Source organism: Tupaia chinensis, unplaced genomic scaffold (genome assembly GCF_000334495.1).
Source record: "Tupaia chinensis unplaced genomic scaffold, TupChi_1.0 Scaffold143563_1, whole genome shotgun sequence".
Lineage (NCBI taxonomy): Eukaryota > Metazoa > Chordata > Mammalia > Scandentia > Tupaiidae > Tupaia > Tupaia belangeri.
Genome location: NW_006203408.1, coordinates 39,027 through 59,213, shown reverse-complemented (window position 1 = coordinate 59,213; position 20,187 = coordinate 39,027). Strand labels below are relative to the sequence as shown.

The 20,187-nt window shown below is 41.8% G+C and overlaps 1 protein-coding gene and 1 pseudogene across 1 annotated transcript; one reads left to right on the top strand and one right to left on the bottom strand.

Moving 5' to 3' along the window:
• Window positions 1-244: 244 nt before the first annotated feature.
• On the bottom strand, window positions 245-10,666 carry LOC102503204 (HLA class II histocompatibility antigen, DQ beta 1 chain). Its single transcript, XM_027766437.1, has 6 exons — window positions 10,470-10,666; window positions 7,571-7,783; window positions 3,435-3,773; window positions 2,816-2,926; window positions 2,315-2,338; window positions 245-1,712 (listed from the first exon to the last, which is right to left on the bottom strand). Exons 1-6 carry the CDS (start codon window positions 10,576-10,578, stop codon window positions 1,699-1,701), a joined length of 810 nt encoding a protein of 269 aa, XP_027622238.1. The 5' UTR covers window positions 10,579-10,666; the 3' UTR covers window positions 245-1,698.
• On the top strand, window positions 7,790-9,113 carry LOC102502781 (exosome complex component RRP43 pseudogene; annotated as a pseudogene).
• Window positions 10,667-20,187: the final 9,521 nt, after the last annotated feature.

The window sequence follows — 20,187 nt, the reverse complement described above, 5'->3', positions numbered from 1 at the left end:
TATTTTCTTAAGAATACACTGTACACAGTAGGTACAATTTCTTCCTCAAACATTAAGAAAAATTCACCAATGTAGTCTTTCAAGACAGAGTCATCTTTGTGGTTTTTTAAATTTATTTAATTAAAATAATTACCTGGGGGAAAAAAAAGAAGAACAAATTAAGCCCAAAATTAGTCATGAGAAAAAGAAATTGCAATATTAAAATGGATAAACAATAGAGAAAGTCAGTAAAATCAAATGCTGGTTCTTTGAAAAGCTCAATACATTGATAAATCTTTAGCTAAACGAATCAAGGGAAACAGAAAAAACTTAAGTCACCATTATGAGGAATGAAAGTGACTAACTATATCACAACGGATCATACAGATAATTTTAAAAAGCTCACATGAGAATACGATGAAACACTATGAAAACATTGGTAAATAAAAATGACAACGAACTTGACAGTCTACATTGTTAAATTTAAATTCAATTTGGCCTTAAAACTGCCTCTATATCTTGAGTCCCTACATAGCAAACTGCAACTTCACTTAGTATGTGAACAAACTGCAACCTAACTTTAGCATAGATTCTTGTAACAAATAGCTGAGTTTCAATAAATCATACCAGCCAAACTTCAACCAATCACATGTTGCCAACTGCTCCAACCATGTCCACACAGGCAATGTCTCATCACATATTCCTAAGTAAGATGAGCCCTGAGTTGTTCCTGTATGTCACTTCCTGTTTTCATCTGTAAATACTGCCTGCCTGTATTGCTGAGTAGAGCTCTTCTGAAGACTGATTCATGAATTTTTCTGTGCTCAAATAAACTATGCTATATTTTAAAATAAAGAAAGAACAACAAAAGAAGTTCTATAATTTGGAACCAAGTATAGTACTTTTGTTTCTAGTTATATTATCTCAAAAATAAAAATTGAGTGCAGAGTAGAGTGGTGCACACCTGTAATCCCAGCTACTGAGGAGGCCGAGTCATGAGAATCACTAGATCAAGGCCAGCCTAGAAAACATAGTGAGATCCTACGTCTAAAAAAATTAATTTAAAAAATGATAGTAATTAGCCTCAATCAGTATGACTTTTCAGGATACACTGACATCTGAAACATCAGTTTGATTCTCTGCAACACCGGGAGATATTATATCTGTCCCAGGTAACTCTACTATGCTTTCTTACACAATACTTAACAGACTGGAAGAGAGTCTGGAACACCTAAAGCCATTACATTGACATCAATACTTAAAGAACCGTGAAGGCTGTGACAACTGAATTGATTTTCTATCTCCTCGGCCCACCCTTACTTGGTACTGCATGATGCTTCTAGTCTCCTTTCAAGGAACAAATCCTCCTTCTGGCTAGTTTCCCTGGGTCACCTCAAAATATGTTCTCTTCACCAACAGTAGTTTTATGTCTCTAATTGAAGAGGCTAAGGGTATAGATAATTCATAATCATGTTTAATTGTAAAAGATGATCTACAGGTAAATGGGTTTAATGTCCTCTTGAGCAGTCTGTGGAGGGGGAACAGAAACAGAGAAGCCCCAAGTCAGTGCAGAAAGCAGAGTCAAGTCATATCCTGGGGGCAGGAGTCACAGGAGGTAATCTGGTGGCTATATCAGAGCCAGTTGTAGGACTCAGGGTGACTCATATGGCTGGGAAGGACAGGTAGGCATCACAGAAGAGCAATAACCAATCCCAGGAGTCAGTGCAGGAGCCCTGTAGAAGAAAGGGAGGAGTGATCAGCACATGGCCCAAGGGACATACCCTCTCCCTGCTCCTGAGGGGTCCCCTCTAGCATCCAACAGAAAGCAGAGGTTCAAGACATATTACCATCTTCTTTCCCAATATCTATGTAAATGTGAAATCGGCTAAAGGGGACATGAAACTTCAGCTTGATGCAGATGTGTGGGAGGTGGAAGATCAACTGTTACCCTTCCAGGAGATAATAAAATTTAAATCTTTTAGTCAACTGTATAACCACTTTCTTCACACCACCAGCAGCCTCTTTCAGTCACTTATAAATGCCTGCAGGATACAGCCACTAAAATGTGGTACAAAGTGGGCATACCTCAGCATCCAAAGCACAAGGTGGAGCTTTGGCTCGAGGCTTCACAGAAAGATATCACCAAAGTTATGGCCTGGTTCTGGGGAACAACCTCTGGAGCTTCTTACTGAAACTGGACAGACTTCTCCCCTAGCTCTGATCCCCACAGAAGAGAACAGGTATAAACCAACATTGTGCCCAAGTACACTTGCCTCATGCCCTTCCCTCTCACACCTGTCTCCCTGTCCCCTATAGATCAAAGTAGAAATATTACCTGCTGGTGGAGGCCCATGAGCTCCTACAAAAGAAAGTTACATAGAGAAAGGTCTCAGTGTACAAACAGCCACTTTCTCACTTACCCCAAAGGGACATGAGATTGCAATTTAATTGAAGGATTATATTCTCTTCTGACCCATGCTCCACAATGTCTAACTGCCCTAAGCCCACAAAAGAAGTGAAAGTGTCACTAGAAGAAAAGGAAGCTAATGCTCTGAACGTCTTCATGGAAAAAGCTTTTGGAAAGGAGCCAATGAGACAAAGATGAAGGCAAGGAAGTCCTGGAATAAACTCTACCAGTTAAATCTGAGGTACAACTACCTTTTAATCAGTAAAACCAGATTCTAGTTTCCCCCCTGGGTTGTCCATCTCCTCACACCACTGGCCCAGCCTCATTACCTCAGGGTCAGGAGGAAAGAGCTGCCCCTAGAGCAGAGACTCCTTGAACAGAGGATCTCAGGCTCAGCCGTCTTCCCCACGTCCCCCCAGAGCTCCTCACCTTTCTGACTTCTGCGACGAATGATAATCCCCAGCCCGAGGAAGATCAGCCCCAGCACAAGGCCCCCGACACCACTCAGCATCTTGCTCTGGGCAGATTCAGACTGAGCCCCTGTGAAACAGAGCCTGGGAGTCAGCATTTGTCCCCACACCCTACGGTGCCCCTGGCTGAGGACCTGAAGTGCAGTGGGAGGGACAGAAGGTGGAGGTGCCAGGGGAATCTACAATATTACTCTATTCTGACCACCCCTGAGGGAGGGAAGGATCAGCCAATAGCTCTCTGGACACAACGTGTGGGTAAGGGATACTGTGCTCCTCAAGAACACATCTATCAACATAACCTTGGGCCTTAAGACTCAGTCTCTAGGCATACTAGCCAGCCCTTCAGGATATGAGGATGGGTTCCAGGGCCATCGTATGTAGAGTGACCTCCTCAGTGTCTGGAATGACATGAGATCAGCGATCTTCTGGTGCCCTTGCCGTATGGTAAGAGGTATTCTTGTCTCCAGTGATTCCCAGCTCAGCAGCAACATCAGGAATAAGGATGGGTCAGGCTAGGCCAGAGGAAGCTTTGCCCTGCCGTGTGGGGCCCACGGTAAAGGAAACAAACTTCCTCTTACGCCACTCCACTGTGATGGGGCTCTGGAGGCTGGGGTGCTCCACTTGGCAGGTGTAGACGTCTCCACGCTGGGGGGCCATTTCCAGCATCACCATAATCTGGAAGGTCCAATCCCCATTCCTAATAAGGGGGGTGGACACAATGCCAGCTGTCTCCTCCTGGTTATTCCGAAACCAGCGGACTTTGATCTGGCCTGGATAGAAATCCGTCACCGAGCAGACCAGCAGGTTGTGGTGGTTTAGTGCCTCTGTCCTGGATGGGGAGATGGTCACTGTGGGTTTCTCTGAGGGAAGTAATAGACAGGAAAAGACAGAATGAGATGTGAAGCCACAAAGAAGCTCTCCCATGAGGAAGAATCCCCCTACTGGAGTGGAAAGATCCCTGAACTCCAAGTCTTAGATGAGACTCCGAGCTCCACCACTCATTAGCTCAATGACACATGCCAGTCAATTTAGTTTTCAAAGTCTCAAAGGATAGTAGGGTCATCAGAAAAGTCCTAACGCATTTTTGCATAGGAAAACATAGAAAATATATCATGACTTTTTTGACAACCCAATGTAATCATTCTGTGGAAGTGCATATTGACAAAATTGAAGCACTTTAAAATTATAAATCAATATATTACATAGGCCAGGGTTCCTTAAAATAATGATATTATTAAACCTGAATTCCTTTTCTCTCCACACATGTTGAAATTAAAAAGCACCATCAGAGTCGGTTCTATTGACTCGTCCCAGGACAGTGATGTTTCCTATTAGTCCCGGGACTCTCCATGGTACAGAAAACACAGCCTGCCAGCATGGGGCCATCCACACAAGTCATGACCCCCTGAATAGGAACATGAACCAAGAATTAAGACTGTGCCAATAAAGTATTTCAATATCTGGTCAAAAAAGTAGGCTAACAGTGATCATCATATTCTATTACAAAGCAATGCTCTTCATGTAGGCTATATTCTAGAATTCTCAGGCTGTAATATTAATAAAATGTGAGAGCAAGAGCACTTCTTACATATTTCTACTGAACACAGCAACCCTCTCTGCTTATAGCCCAAATGTCATTCTATGGTGAACTTCCCAGAACAAAAATATTATTAAAGACATAAATGTCAATCTCCATGTTATATATGCTATTTATATTTTATTCATTCACTGATTCACTCATTCCTTATGAGTACTTGGGATCTAAAGATAAACAGCTGACTGCAATCTCTGATTTTATAAAAATTGTAATCTAGTACAGAAATGAATGTGTTATTTCAAAAGTTTACATGCTTTAATGTAGCAATGCCTTGAAAATCAAAAACACTGACAAGACACCATGTCTGCCCATTCTTCACTCCTTTACCTTCTCAGATTACGATTCATGATCAACATGACACATTTTCCCCTACTTATTTTATATGTCGTATCCATTACCTACAGAGCCATTTTAGTGCATCTCCTTTATGTCTTTGGTATAAAGCTATTATAATATTTAATGTACATTATATTTATTTCATAATATGTTATGTTCTCTCATATTTTTTCGCTCTAATATTCTTTTATTTATTTATTTTTTGGTAGCTATTTCTGCCTTAGGGCATGTGTACTCACCAGAGAGATAGACAATGAGAGACAAAGTATGAAATCACCCCCTAGGAGGGATGGCCACACCACAATCCCTTCTCCTCCATTCTCCTCCCAGGATCCTGGGCATGCATGCACACATGCCCAGCTTTAGTTTCAAGCCACTGGGTCCAGGAACTGGCCAAGTGGGAGTCCAGTGGCATAACCACTACTCCATCTGCTGGTCCCACCCTCTAATTTTCTTTTAACTCCCAAGTGAGTTTAATTATTATAGTTCCCTTTACTCCAATCCCATGCTATTACAAATTATTTCTGGGCCCAGCAGGTGACTTAATGATTACAGTGCTGGATTCCCAAATAGCTGATCAAAGTTCCAGTCCGGGACCTGGTAGCTTGAAAATGACACTGGGGGCATGTGGTTGCATGCCAAAAATCCCAAAATCCGAAGAGGAGAATGGAGAAGAAGGGATTATGGGGTGACCAACCCTTTGGGGGGTGATTTCTCACTTTCCCCTCTCACTGTCTCTCTTTGCCTCTCTCTACCGAGTGTACACACCCTAAGGCAAAAACCTTAAAAGAAGAAAGAAAGAAAGAAAGAAAGAAAGAAAGAAAGAAAGAAAGAAAGAAAGAAAGAAAGAAAGAAAGAAAGAAAAAGAAAATATTTACTTGTTCTGAAATCAGGCATTATACTTTACGGCCCCCACAGAAAGTATTCTAAGATTCATAGCTTGACCTGAGTTAAAGAGAAAGCAAAGTGAACCTGAAAGTATAACTGGGTCATGCTACAGTTGGCAGATGGTCTGATTAAATTGTAATTATCTGGAAGGAACTGTGTTTCCAAATTAGACTTTATTTCATTCACTTTTTCCTTTCTGTAGTCTAGCTGAAATCATGGCTAGCTATACAGACTCATAAAATCTGTTCCTCTTAAAAAGTGTGGGTGTACAAATAGATGACCCAAGTTTGAGAGAAAAATATTAAAGGGGGACAGACATTGTGGCACAGGGGAAAAACACAATGCTCTGAGAGCCTGGTTCCAGCTTTGTGTCTGGAGACCTCCCTGAGTACTGTAGGCACATGTACACCCATGTTCAAGGGCTGTTTGAGGCCGGGGTGGACTGAGATGTCACGACCCTGTCAGAGAGGAAGTCATCTCTCTCTGTCTCTTTTGCTCATGAAAGAAAGAAAGAAAGAAAACTTTTTAAAATGTTAGAATAAGTTTTAAGAAAATAAACTGAAAGAGCAAGGATATAAACCTGTGGCAACAGTAAGATATGGACCATAAGATAACAGTTATGCAAATATAGGTGGATAATACTAGACTTGGACTAAGGATTAATCAGTTTATTTTTAATACTCAAAACTATCATTTTCTCCCACCCACTGAAAATAGACAGGATTAGTTTCATATTACAGTTTCTGGTCCTTCTTGGCTTTGATGAGGCTTTGTTTCTATTAGAATTTATACATGAGGTAAAGAGCACATTGACTGTTGTATGTTTTTGTGAGGTTTCAGAGCCTGGTAACTGTGGGCTAATTAGGATTTACCAAGATCCGTAAAATGGTGATACTAATCTCTAACATAAAAGGTGTTGTGATATTAAATGGTATTAATATTAATGATATTAATATAGATGATGATTGGTGAGTATCTAGAAATAGGTGCTCATTAAATGGATGTAATTGTCTTTCAGAATGTCTAAGGTAAATTGTGACTCTAGTGGCAAAGAAAAGGAGAGAAAGCAACCTAAAACCATTTTTACTGGATAATTTAATGGCCTGTTACTCCAAAGCTCCAGCTCTATTATGCCACTTGCTGAGCTTTTCAAATAAATTAACACTCTTACAAGACAATTCGTGTTATTTTTACTTTTAGCAAACACTTTTAGCCTTACTTTGCATTCACAAATTTTAAACTATTAAGATCAAAAAACAAAAATTTAAAAATTAAGCAAAAATAATAATTCATAAAATCTGTTACATCCCTTTTTGCTGTTTTTCTTGAATCTAAGTGGATGGGTGGCTGAATGCCCTTATTCACTTAACAAAGATGAATTCTGCTCAAAGTACTCTCCAGTCATTTCTGGCACCAGGTACTAGGCATATAACTAAAAATTAAGACTGCTCCTCGCCGCACAGAGCCCAGGACCAGCCATAGCCTGGTAAGAGTACAGAATTAAGATGAGCAAAGATTGGAAACCAAACCAAGTAGTTGCTTCATGACTGTAACACACCCCGCGTGTGCAAGGCGGCCTGCCCCGGCTCTGGAGCCAGCGTGGCCCCACCAGGTCCAACCTGTTGGGCTTCGCAGCAGCAGGCTTTCTGAAGCCAGGCCTTGCTGGGACAGTTCATAACAGGGCTGCGAGCAAGGGAGGGGGTTGAACTCCGAGGACAGGAAGGGACGGAGGCAAAGTTTCATAATGCAGGAGTAACTTGCAGAATTAGAGCGGAAAGAAAGGCGCAGGACGACACTGCGACCACACAGGCCGGCCTAACCCGCCTCTGTGGGAACTCAGGGCTGCGGGCCTTTGTACCCCTGCTCTGTCCTGGATCCTCGCCTCTCCGCGGCGGCACTCACCCAGCGTCCCCTCCAGGACGTCCTGCTGTTCGTTCCAGTACTTGGCGTCCCGCCGCCCCAGCTCCGTCACCGCCCGGTACTCCCACAGGTCGCTGTCGAAGCCCGCGAACTCCTCCAGGTTGTAGATGTATCTGGTCACAAGCCGCACCCGCTGCGTCCCGTTGGTGAAGTAGCACTGAAACTTAAACTGGAACACGAAGTCCTCTGCGGGGACACCGCGGTCAGCCTGGCCTCCCCCCCCTCGCCCGGCAGCCCCGCCCCAGCCGCTCTCCGCCGCCAGCCCTTCAGGGAGGTGACCCTGAAACCTGGTCTCGGATCATCCGGATTCTGGCCCCACGCAGCCCTTTGTCCCTTTAACCCCGGATCCTCCCAGCGACTCTCGCCAAGCCCCTTACCCCCTCAGAACGTCCTCGTCACAGGGAGGGGAGGGAGGGAGGACCAGAGGCTGAGAGTCCTGCTCCCTGCCCGGCCTGTGAGCTGCGCTGGATTTGGACTTAGTGGGTTCAGGATGTTCTCATTTGAATGAAGCCTCATTTCCCATGAACTCCTGGGAACCTCAGACAAGCATCCACATAAGTACAGCAGTTCAGGAGAACAGAGCGAAAGGCCAGAGTTAGAGACATTAAACGTGTCCTTGTCCCGCGGGAAGATGGCGGCCGGGTTCAAAACCGGGGAAGCTCTGGAGTATTACAGGAGATTTCTGTTAGGAGGAGAACTGCCGTCCAAAAGGAAGAGAACTTGGTGAATTCAGAACCACAACTGTCAACATTAGGTTCAGTTAGTACTGCACATGGTTCTGCATTAGGGAAGCTGGGAAATACTACAGTAATTTGTGCAGTTAAAGCGGCATTTGCAGCACCACCAACAGATCCCCCTGATAAAGGATATATTGTTCCTAACATGGATCTACCACCCCTGTGTTTATCGAGATTTAGGTCAGGCCCTCCTGGAGAAGAGGCCCTAGTGGCTAGCCAGTTCATTGCGGATGTCATTGAAAATTCACAGATAATTCAGAAAGAGGACTTAAGCATTTCTCCAGGAAAGCTTGCTTGGGTTCTGCGCTGTGATCTCATTTGCCTCGACTATGAGGGAAACATTTTGGATGCTTGCACATTTGCTTTGTTAGCAGCTTTAAAAAATGTACAGTTACCTGAAGTTACTATAAATGAAGAAACTGAACGAGCAGAAGTTAATTTGAAGAAGAAAAGTTATTTGAATATTAGAACTCATCCAGTTGCAACATCCTTTGCTGTGTTTGATGACACTTTACTGCTAGTTGACCCTACTGGAGAGGAAGAACACCTGACAACGGGAACCATGACGGTAATAATGGATGAGGAAGGCAGGCTCTGCTGTCTTCACACACCAGGGGGAAGTGGGCTGACGCGAGCTGAACTTCAGGACTGTATGAGTCCAGCAGTTACAAGACACAAAGAAGTAAAAAAACTGATGGATGAAGTAATTAAGAGTATGAAACCCAAATAAACAGCCACAACTTTTTCAAAACAGATTTGTAAAAATTGTATTTCTTACACTGTGCATCAACCTTTTATACTAAATAAATATCAAACTACATTCTTCTGAGGAAAAAAAAAAAAAACTTGCCTTTGTCCTGGCAAGTAAATTCTCTCGGACCCTGAACAAGTGACTTCCTTCCCTCCTGCTTTGTCTTAGTTTATTCTGGGATTCTGCCACCCCTGCGCCCAACTATAGTGTGAGGCTTCCTCACTCCTGAGTGATGAAAGGAGTGAGGGAAGTCCTAGGAAGAAACATCTTATTCATGGCAAGAGCACAGACTTTCAAGTTAGATAAATTAAATTCTAATTAAACTGTTTCAATTACCACATTGGACAGATTATTTAACTGAATGTCTGTATCACACCTATAATTGTGTAAAAAGAAAGTCATAATACCTACACATTAAGGGTGTTGAGAAGATTGAGGGGCTCTACCTAGACATCTAATCCTGTCTCCAAAATGAACAGTTTCTCATTATGTATTGTTCCTTTCTTTATATCCTTTCTCCTGTGTTTAGTCCCCGACAATCAAATCTGAACCTCACTCAAATCATTTATCCATTAGTCTGTGAAACCCAAAGTTAAGACTCTGCGTCTGTGGTCACCAGACCACAGGACTAACAAATATTGAGAGTTCTCCATGAATCCTCCACCTAGAATCAAGACTGTGAAGTCTTTTTCCTCAATGCTGTGACTGCAGAGACCATTTTTGCCCTGTATTTCCCCAGCCCAGAATCCCGTATTTAGTCTATACAAGGCCTTAGGGGGCCCTGAAATAGCAAATCTATGTCTTCAGAGAAATTCATATCTTCAGGAATGTCCTGCCACTGATAGTAGATACATACTTTGTCTCTTTCTTCCTCATTGTAACCTCCCTGGGCTTAAGCCCATGGAAGGCTATGCTCATTTTACGAGTAGGAGGACATGAGACTGTAACATACTCCTCTTTCCAGAGCAGAAGAAATGCGTGATAAAAGGCTGTAATATGGGGACCAGCAGATGGTGTAATGGTTACTTTGCTAGACCCCCACATGACTGACCTCATTTCACATTCCAGACCTGGTAGTTTGAAACTCACGCAGGGCGCATGTGCATGCCCAAAATCCCGAGAGGAGAATGGAGGAGAAGGGACTGTGGCATGGCTATCTCGCCTGAGGGGCGATTTCTAGCTTGCTCTCTCTCACTCTCTCTCTCGCTCTCTCTCTCTCTCTCTCTCTCTCTCTCTCTCTCTCTCTCACATGCACCCTGTAGCAAAACTCTCTCTCAAAAAGAAGACTGTATTGTGGAGTCTGAGGTCCCCTTCCCCATGCCCCAATCAAGAGACAGGCTGTTCCCCGAGTGGTGGCTCTGGAGAGCAGCTGCCCTGCACTTACGAGGAGAGTCTCTGCCCTCAGCTGGCCGGGTGCTCAGCACCATCAGCATCACTGTCACAGCTGCTGTCCAAAGGCCTCTGGAGAGCTGCTGAGCCATCTTCCAAGACATACCTGACAGCACAGGAAAAAGTAATTACAGTCAACACAGCTCTTATGGATCTGATATGCCCACCTCAGAGAATAAAAACCTGAGAAAGCTTCCATGCATGTTGGGATTGGGGAGTCCCTAGAGAAGGAACCAATCACCACTAGAGTTGAAGAACATCATCTGTCCCCGGGCAGACATTGTTTATGAAGGTTCTCAATTCAACACCTGACACTATTTTCATCAAATTGAACTGATGAACATTTGATGCTTGCCTAGATCAAATTATAGAAGACACCTGTCCGAATCTGAAGGTTGAATGTGTTAGGTGTCAAAAGAAAAGTGATTCAAGGAGAGATATCTTCATAATAGTTATTTTATTATTATTATTATTATTGTGTTGTAAAGATTTTTGCTATAGGGCATGTGCACTCACTGGAAAGCAGAGAGGAAGTGAGAAATCACCTCTCATGGGGGATGGCCATGCCTCAGTCCCCTCTCCTCCATTCTCCTCTTGGGATTTGGGGCACACGTGCGCCCAGAATGAATTTCAAGTCACTGGGTCCAGGACTTGAATCATGGTCAACTACATGGGAGTCCAGCGATATAACCATTACACAATCTGCTGGTCCCCATGATAGTTATTTAAAACCTATTGTTTGAGGCCAGAAGGTGGTATGATGATGAAAGAATGGACCACAGTTCAAAGCCCTGGATCCAGCACCTTTTCACACACCAGCTGTGTTTATGTGCGTGCCCAAAATCCAGGGAGGAGAAGGGATTGTGATGTGGCCATCTCCTCCTCCCAGAAGGAGGATGTAATTTCTCACTTTCCTTCTCTTTGTCTCTCTCCATTGAGTGTACATGCCCAATGGCAAAAACCTGAAGGGGGAAAAAAAGAAGAAAACAAAAAAACTATTGTTCTAAGACTTAGGATTTTTAGTAGGGGAAATAAATGGAAATCATAATTTAGGAGAAAGAAAATTGTCACAGAGATGTTCATTTCTGTTAGACACTGAGGAGCCTTAGTGAGAAGAGAAGAGAAGAGTTCTTAGACAGACATGGTTTGAGCTACAGTTCTACCACTAACATGCTTTATTAAAGCCAACAAATTATGAACATAGTTTGCTGCAGGCTTCCCTTTACAAAAAACAGATAATGAGTGTTTCATGCATTTTTATACATACAAACTTAAGAGTAATACGCATTGTTTGACATTGCAAAACTTTTTTTTTTACTTGTCATGTATTTCTATTGGATGTATCAGTTAAAGTGTGAAGGAGAAAAATAAGTTTAAAAAAAAAAGTGACATCTAGCCCTGCTGGCAAAGGATATTTCATTATACAAAAAGCTATCACATTAAGGTTAAGTATTTGAAATTCAGCTGCTTTAATTCTCCCTGAACCATGAAACAGGTCCATCTAGTGTCAGAAAGACACAATGCACAAACTTTCACAGCATTTGGACATGTTACCCAGTTTTGAGGACAGAGAACACAAAACATAGAGGAGCATTTCCTGAAGCCTGGGCAGTACCAGGGAGGGAGCAGATGTTCAGAGTTATAGATCGTACTGGGCCAGCCCTAAACAGCAAATCTCGAATGGCAGAAGTGTCGATGTGATCTTTTTTTTTTTTGGAGAGGTTTTTGCTATAGGGCATGTGCACTCGCCAGACACAGAGAGAGACAAAGAGAAAGCGAGAAATTACCCCCCAGGGGGATGGCCACGCCACAATCCCTTCTCCTCCACTCTCCTCTCAGGATCTTGGGCACGCATGCACACACACCCGGCGTGAGTTTAAGCCACTGAGTCAGGACTCGAACCGTGGTCGACTACGTGGGAGTCCAGCGACATAGCCATTACACTAACAGCTGGTCCCTCAATGTGATCTTTTAATAAACTTTTCATTTGTAAAGCTCCTCTTGTGCATGTCTAAAGGCATTACCAAAAGATTTTAACACAATTAGGACAATGTCTGCCAAGCATTCATCAACAATCAGCAATTTATCCTAAACAAGACAGTAATTATCTTCCTCCTCTTGTCATCCTCCTTCTGTTGTCTGTGTATTTAGTTTTTCATTTTAAAATAGAAGACAAGATGTAAAAGCAGAACTTAGTTTACCAGATAAAAAGAAATAGGGAAGAGGCAGAAACAAGAATTTCCATTACCAGCACACGAATGAGCTATGCCAATATTCGGCTTTAGTTACACCAACTGTTCAGCCTAGTTCTAGAGCAGTTGACTGGGAAAATTATTGCTGGGCTTCCACCTGCAGCAGTGCACTCAGGATCAGGGTAAACCCAGCAAAAGAAGGGTCTCCACTAGAGTAATAGAAGTGAAACAGAGGAACATCAAATGATCTGGAATGGGGTTGGTGTACAAACAAGAATGATCAGTGAAGGAACTTGAAGGTGCTTTCAGTGCCATCAGCCCCCACCGTAGGGCCCCTCAGAATTAACAGAAGCCTCTGGCCTATTCCATCCCTCTTGTCCTAAGGGAGCAAGTTCTCTCTGATTTATTCTGAGACTAAGGAAGGGCAGGCTACAAAGTGGCATCAGACCCAGGGATTTCCCAGTTTTATACAGCTGTTCACATAGACTTTTCAACTAGCAACAAGTGTCAGCTTAGAACCCTTTTATCTGATTGGTTAAAATCTCACCCAAAAGGCTCTGTCTATGGCTTCTGCTAACTGCTTTCCCCTGCCCTGGCTTTTTCTAGAGTTCTCTGCACTGCCCATGTCCCTGCTGCATTACTCAGGGTAGCGTAGGAATAGGAGGTCATAGAGATTTGTTGGATTAATTAATAAATAATTTTCAAGATGAGAAGGATGGGGCTTGGTGGTTTAATGACAGGGCTGAAAGACAGCACTGTGGGGCTGCTTCTCAGAGGAGGCGATGGCTCTAAGAAGTAAGGCAGTCTATGAGAAATAAAATTCACATGTCCCCTTCAAAAAGTGTGTAATTTCAATTTTTGTTTCTTGTATTTCATTGTGATATGTGAACCCTACACGTGAGCCTAAAAATTTCAGTGAGTGATGCTTCACGTTTCATTGTGATATGTGAACCCTACACGTGAGCTTGAAAATTTCAATGAGTGATGCTTCACACAAGCAGACTTATATTTGTGGTTTATGAAGGTGGATGAGAAAGGAAATCAGAAAGAGAATGTATTCCATAATCATGTACACCAAGTAATAGGTCACAGATTCAGACATTAACTAGTAAGGTTTTGTAACAAAACACGAATTTAAAATGGTTCATCTATTAAGGACATTTGTTATGTTTTGTAATAGAAAGTATAAAAACAGGACAGTATTTACGATTGATTGAGTCCATCTTTATCCATGTCAACACAGACCTAATTCTTTTTTTTTTTAGAGAAGTTTTTGCTATAGTGTCTGCATGGTTGTCAGAGAGACAGAGAGAGGCAGAGAGATAGAAAGTGAGAAATCACCCTCCAGGGGGATGGCCATGCCACCATCCCTTCTCCTGCATTCTCCTCTTGGAATTTTGGGCATGCTCGCATGCACACGCAGCATGAGACTTAAGCCACCGGGTCCAGGATTAGAACTAGGGTTGACTATGTGGAAGTCTAGCATCATAACTGTTGGATCATCTGCTGGTGCCCAGACTTATTTTTTTTTTCTATAGGGCACACATGCTCACCAGAGAGAGAAAGAGAGAGGGGAAGTGATAAATCAGTCTCCACAGGGAATGGCCATGCAGTTTCTTCTCCATTCCTCTCAGGATTTTGGACATGTATATGCACATGCCAGCACGTTTCTCAAGCTGCTGATTACAGAACTTGAACTGCACAGTCAGCCATATGGGATCTAACTGCCTTCACCACCATATCACCCCAGACCTAATTATTTCTGACTCTCTGTACTTTTGTCAACAGCTTTTACTCTCCATGTGGTCAGAAGAAATATACTGGTTATTTTGAGTTTCCCTGACCAGGTTCATTCTTTGTCCCCACCGACCTTGCTCTGTGCCCTGGAGACTGAACTAAGGCTTGCATAGCGTAGTCAGACTGTCAGCTGGCTTCCAGGTGGTTTCAGCCGGAGGTGGCACCAGCAGGAGGCCAGAAAGTTGGAGGAGAGCAGTAGTTTTTCTTCTCTGCTTCGGTGCACAATTGTTCCGGCAGGGGCCAGTCCTAACACACCTATAGTTCCCCTTCTTCAGGGTTCTCTCTCCTGTTAATCTCCAGGAATCTCAAAATCCCTTAACTCACATCTCCACCTTATTTATACCTCCATAAATGTCCAATAGTTAATATAGATTCATTCTGAATTATCTAGATGGAACTCTGTTTTCCAGTGGGCTCCTGATTGATATGAGCAGGCTTCTGTAAGGATGTGGAACATGCTGCCTTGTTCACAGCACTGTTTAGGGAGGCACTGGTTTTACTTTGTGGGAAGTCTTAAGACTCAAAGCCTGTCACCGGACAGAAGTGTATATGGCCTGTCCAACCCTGAACACAAGAGATGAGATTATTGGAGATTTTGAAGCATTTTCCCCTACAACCATCAGAACACAGAACATACATGAATGTGTTAGAATTAAGAATTTGGATATAAATTTACCATAAAAATAAAAATATCTTAGGATTTTTAGAATATTTTTGAGTACGAGTTTTGTACTTCCACAGGTAGTGACACTTAAAGAGTGTTGGGTTTGGGGGGCCAGCAGGTGGCATGGTGATTAAGGCACTTGGCACTCCCACATGGCCAACCATGGTTCAAGTCCTGAACCTGACCTGGTGGCTTGCTTTCTCACTTTCCTTCTCTTTCTCTCTCTCTCTCTGTCTCTCTTTGGTCAAATTAAAATAAATGAATGAATAAGTAAAATTAAATAATTATTTTTAAGAAGAGTGTTGATGTTTAGTTGGTATCTGGGTGAGACAAATTTGTTTACAATTTTTAATTTATTCATTTACTTTTTTTCAATACTTTTGCAATCATACTCCGAGTCATAACTTTCATGTAGCGTGTAATCTAGTCGAGACAGAGATAATTTCAATGAACTCCAAGCAGAAGAATCATAGAGAACCACACTGAAAAACATCATGAGAAAATTGCTGCGGAAAAAATGTTAAAGAGAAAACATTAAAGTAGTCATAGTTTTTTTAATCATATTATGCCAGAGTATTGAAACAAAGAATGACTTTAGAAAGCAGAATCTATGTATGAAAAAAAAAAAAAGTCAATGGAGCCATATTTTTAAGTACCAAATGTAAAAAAATAAGTAAAATAATAAAATTGTCAGCCTAGAATTCTATGTTCAGCAAAAATACCTTTCAAACATGATAATGAGGGACCAGCAGTTAGCATAATAGCTATGTCTCTGGACTCCCATGTAGTCGACCGCGGTTCAAGTCCCGGACCCGGTGACTTAAAACTCACGCCGGGCGCGTGTGCATGCGTGCCCAAGATCCCGAGAGGAGAATGGAGGAGAAGGGATTGCGGCGTGGCCATCCCCTCTGGGGGGTGATTTCTCGCTTTCTGTCTCTCTGTCTCTCTCTGTCTGTCTGGTGAGCGCATGTGCCCTAAAAAGTCTCTCCAAAAAAAAAAAAAAATGATAATGACAGGAGAGTTCTATTCCAAAAGTTAGAGAAGATATACATTTCCTTATTCCTCTTGCTAACTAAGAGCTCTGGACATTTTATGTGTGTGATGTGCATGAGAAGACCCTGAAAGGTGGAAAGAACAAAGGAGATTATCTCGGAACTTCAGGACCCAAAGAACAACACAGCAGGGAGCTTCATGTTCTTTTTGTCTTGGGTACTCCAGAAGGTACTGGAGAAGCGAGCAAAGAAGAAATGCCAATAGATGCATTTAAAAAGCTCCAGGAAGACTGTGACCTCTCTAGCTAACACAACAGAAAGGAGCTACTTAGTGAGACAGAAAACTTTTGGAGAATAACCATTTGACTCCAGACAAATGCCACAGGAAAAAAAATGTTTAGGTGCCATTCACTCTAACAGAGAAAGGCTAAATGAAGACCCTAGATTCCCACTCTTTCTGTATAATAATAAGATACTCCAGCTCCACACTTTGGTGTTACCAGAGAAATCTGAGTGAGGAGCTAGAACTTTATCTCTTTCAGGCAGTAGTGAGGTTCTCCCCCTAACCCGCAGTGTTAATGTAGACCATAGAGAAAGCTCTGACTTTCCTCCTCCTCAGGCAGGAACTAGAAACTTGCTCATCTCCTTGCTGAGGTGGTGTCAAGAGAGACTGGTAGAGGGTCAGGGCTTTCACCACTCCACAGCAGTAATGAGCCCCTCCACAGTGCAGTCAGTTACCAGCCCCTCCACAGTGCAGTTAGCAGCCCCTCCACAGTGCAGTCAGTAGAGAACATGGGGAGAGCAGTAACAAGATGCTTCTAAGCTTGGGTGGTATCAGGAGAGACTCAGCAGGGAGCCTGAACTCCCACCCACGTCCAGCAGTGATGAGGTCCCAGTACCTGGAGGTCCCAGTACCTGGAGGTCCCAGTACCTGCTCTCTGTCAATAAAGGCCAAGTGGGGAACCCGGATGTCCACCCCCACCTCACAATGATAAGGAAACATCTTCTCTTCCCCTTCCCCAAAATGGCATTAGAAATCTGAAGAAAAAAAAAAGGATTGATTTAAATGGAATCTCCTAATATAATAAAGAAAATGTCCAGGATTCAATAAATGATCATTCATCATGCAAAGATCCCAGAAAATATCAACTTAAATGAAAAAAAAAAAAGACAATGAATGCTAATACAAGTTTTAGAATTAACTGAAAATCAGCCATCATGAAATTGCCTCAAGAAGCAATTATAAACACTCTTAAAACAAATAGAAAAAGAGAGAATCCAGCAGAGAAATAGCCATTATAAAGAAGAACCTAATGGAAAGTTTATCATTGAAAATTAAAATAATCAAAACGTGAAAGCAATGAATATGCTCAATAGCTGAATGAAGTGGACAAACACAAATCAGTGAACAAGGAGAAACAACAGTAGAATATAATCTGAACAAAGAAAAATGTGAGAAGAGAGAAAAGTGAGTGATCCTCAGGGACCTATTAGACTACAACAAGAGATTCAACACTCTTTTAAATGGCATCCCAAAAGAGAGAAAAAAGTAAAGTTCAAAAAGTGCTCAAAGAAATGAGAACTAAAAATGCCCTAAACTCGCCAGAAGACATAATCCCGCATTACTCAAGAAGCTGAACAAAGCCCAAACAGGTTAATCACAAAATTCATAACAAGGCATAGTATAAATGAACTTCTGAAAATTAAAGACAAAGAGGGTCAGCTGGTGGAATGATGTGGTTTGAGGCAACTGGATCCCACATGGCCAACTGCACAGTTCAAATCCCAGACCCGGTGTGTTCTCTCTCTCACTCTCTCTGTCAGTGATCACATTCATCCCATATCAAATTTTTTAAAAGAAACTATTTTTAAATAAAAAAGATAAAAACTGGGAACCAATAGTTAGCGTAATGGCTGTCCGTGGACTCTAAAGCACCAGATTCCCTCATGGCCAACTGCGGTTCCAGTCCTGGACCTGGTGGTTTGTAAATCACACTCGTTGTGTGTGTGTGCATGTCCCAAATCCCAAGAACGGAATGGAGGAGAAGGGATTGCAGCGTGGCCACCCCCTGGGGGGTGATTTCTCACATTCCCTTTCTCTGGCTCTGTTTCTCACTATGGCAAGTGCATGCAGCCTATGGCAAAAAAAAAAAAAAAAAAAAAAAAAGATAAAAACTAAAGACAAAGGAAAAAATCTTGAAAGCACCAAAAGATATTATATCGATGTGGGAAAAATAATTCAAATGACTATAGACTTCTAGTTGAACCCATAAAGCCAGAATTAAGAGGCACAATGTTTTTCAAGAGCTGAAAAAAAAAAAAAAAAAAAAAAGAATTGTTAACACAAAAATGAGTATTGAGTGGAAAAATCCTTCCAAAATGTAAAGGAAAATCAAGACATTCTTAGATGAAAGAAAACTAAGAGCATTTTACCAACAAATCTAACACAAGAGAATAGATAAAAGAAATTATCTAAACATACATGAAGTGATTAAAGTGGGAATCTTAGAATATTTTGAAAGAAGGGGAAAAAATGAAGAGTAAAATCAAGGGCAAATACAATAACCTTTCCTTGTGCTTAGTGTGGGAAGCAAAATTCTAAGTTTCTTATATAGTCAATACATGGAGGATTTTTTTTTATTTATTACTATTATTTTTTAATTTGCAATGCAGAACATGTGTTCACCAGAGAGAGACAGAGAGAAGGAAAGTAAGAAAACATCTCACCAGGTGGTCTTCCATGTGGATGTTCAGCACCTTAACCACCACACCACCTGCTGACCCCCATGGAGGAAATTTTAAGGTAATTGTATTGTAAATGAACATGGGTAAAGAGATAAAAAGAGAGGTAAGGTTTTACACTTTCTTGAAGTTGCTGGAATGTGGACATTAGTAAGTTATGATAATTAGGATTAGAATCTTCACCACTCCTCTCTCTACAATTAAGTAAAATTAAGAAAACTAGATTAAAAAAACTCAGCAATAGGAGCCACCAAGTGGCATGGTGGTTAAGGAGTTGGGCTTCCTGCACAGCCAACCATGGACTGAGTCGCTGACTTGGGGCTTGAAAATCACACTGGGCATGTGTGCCCAAAATCACAGGAGGAGAAGGGATTGTGGCATGGCCATACCCTCTGGGGAGTGACTTTTCACTTTCCCTCTCTGTCTCTCTCTGGTGAGTACGTGCTCCCTATAGCAAAAACCTAAAAAAAAAAAAATTCTAATTAAAATATTAAAAGTCAGGGGCCGGCAGTTGGCATGGTGGCTAAGGGCACTGGATTCCCACATGGTGAACCATGATTCAAGTCCTGGACCTGGCAGCTTGCTTTCTCCCTTTCCTTTTCTCTCTCTCTGGTCAAATTAAAAAATATTAATAACAAATGGAATTAAATAAATAAATAAATAATTTTTTAAAATTAAAAAGGCAGAAATATATGAAAAATTAACAAGATGTAATGAATATTTATGAAACTCTTTACCTAAGAACAGCAATATACACTTTTTTCCAAGTGCGCATGAAGTAATTTATCAAGATAAAACATATCCTGTGCCGTTAAAAAAACTTTAAAACATTTTAAATATTTAAATCATACAGAGCGTGTTCTCTGACCACAATGAAATATAACTAGAAATCAATAACAGAAAAATATCTAACATTTAGAAACTAAATAATTCATCTCTATCTAATGCATGAATCAAAAAAGGAAACCTCAAAGAAATAAAAAATAAATTTAACTGAATGAAAAGGAAAATGCAACATATCAAAATTTGTGGAGGACTAATTGATGACATGGTGTTTGAGGTGACTGGATCCCACATTGTCAACTGGGTGATTCAAGTTCCAGACTCAGAGGCCAGAGAAATATGCTGGGTGTGTGTGCGTGCATGCCCAAAATTCTGAGAGGAGAATGAAAGAGGAGATTGTGCTGAGACTGTCTCCCTTGGGGGTACTTCCTCACTTTGACGCTCTTTTTCCATCTCTCTGTCTTTCTCTGGCAAATTCATGCCCCCAATGGCAATTTTTTTTTTTTTTTGAGAGGTTTTTGCTATAGGGTACATGCGCTCGCT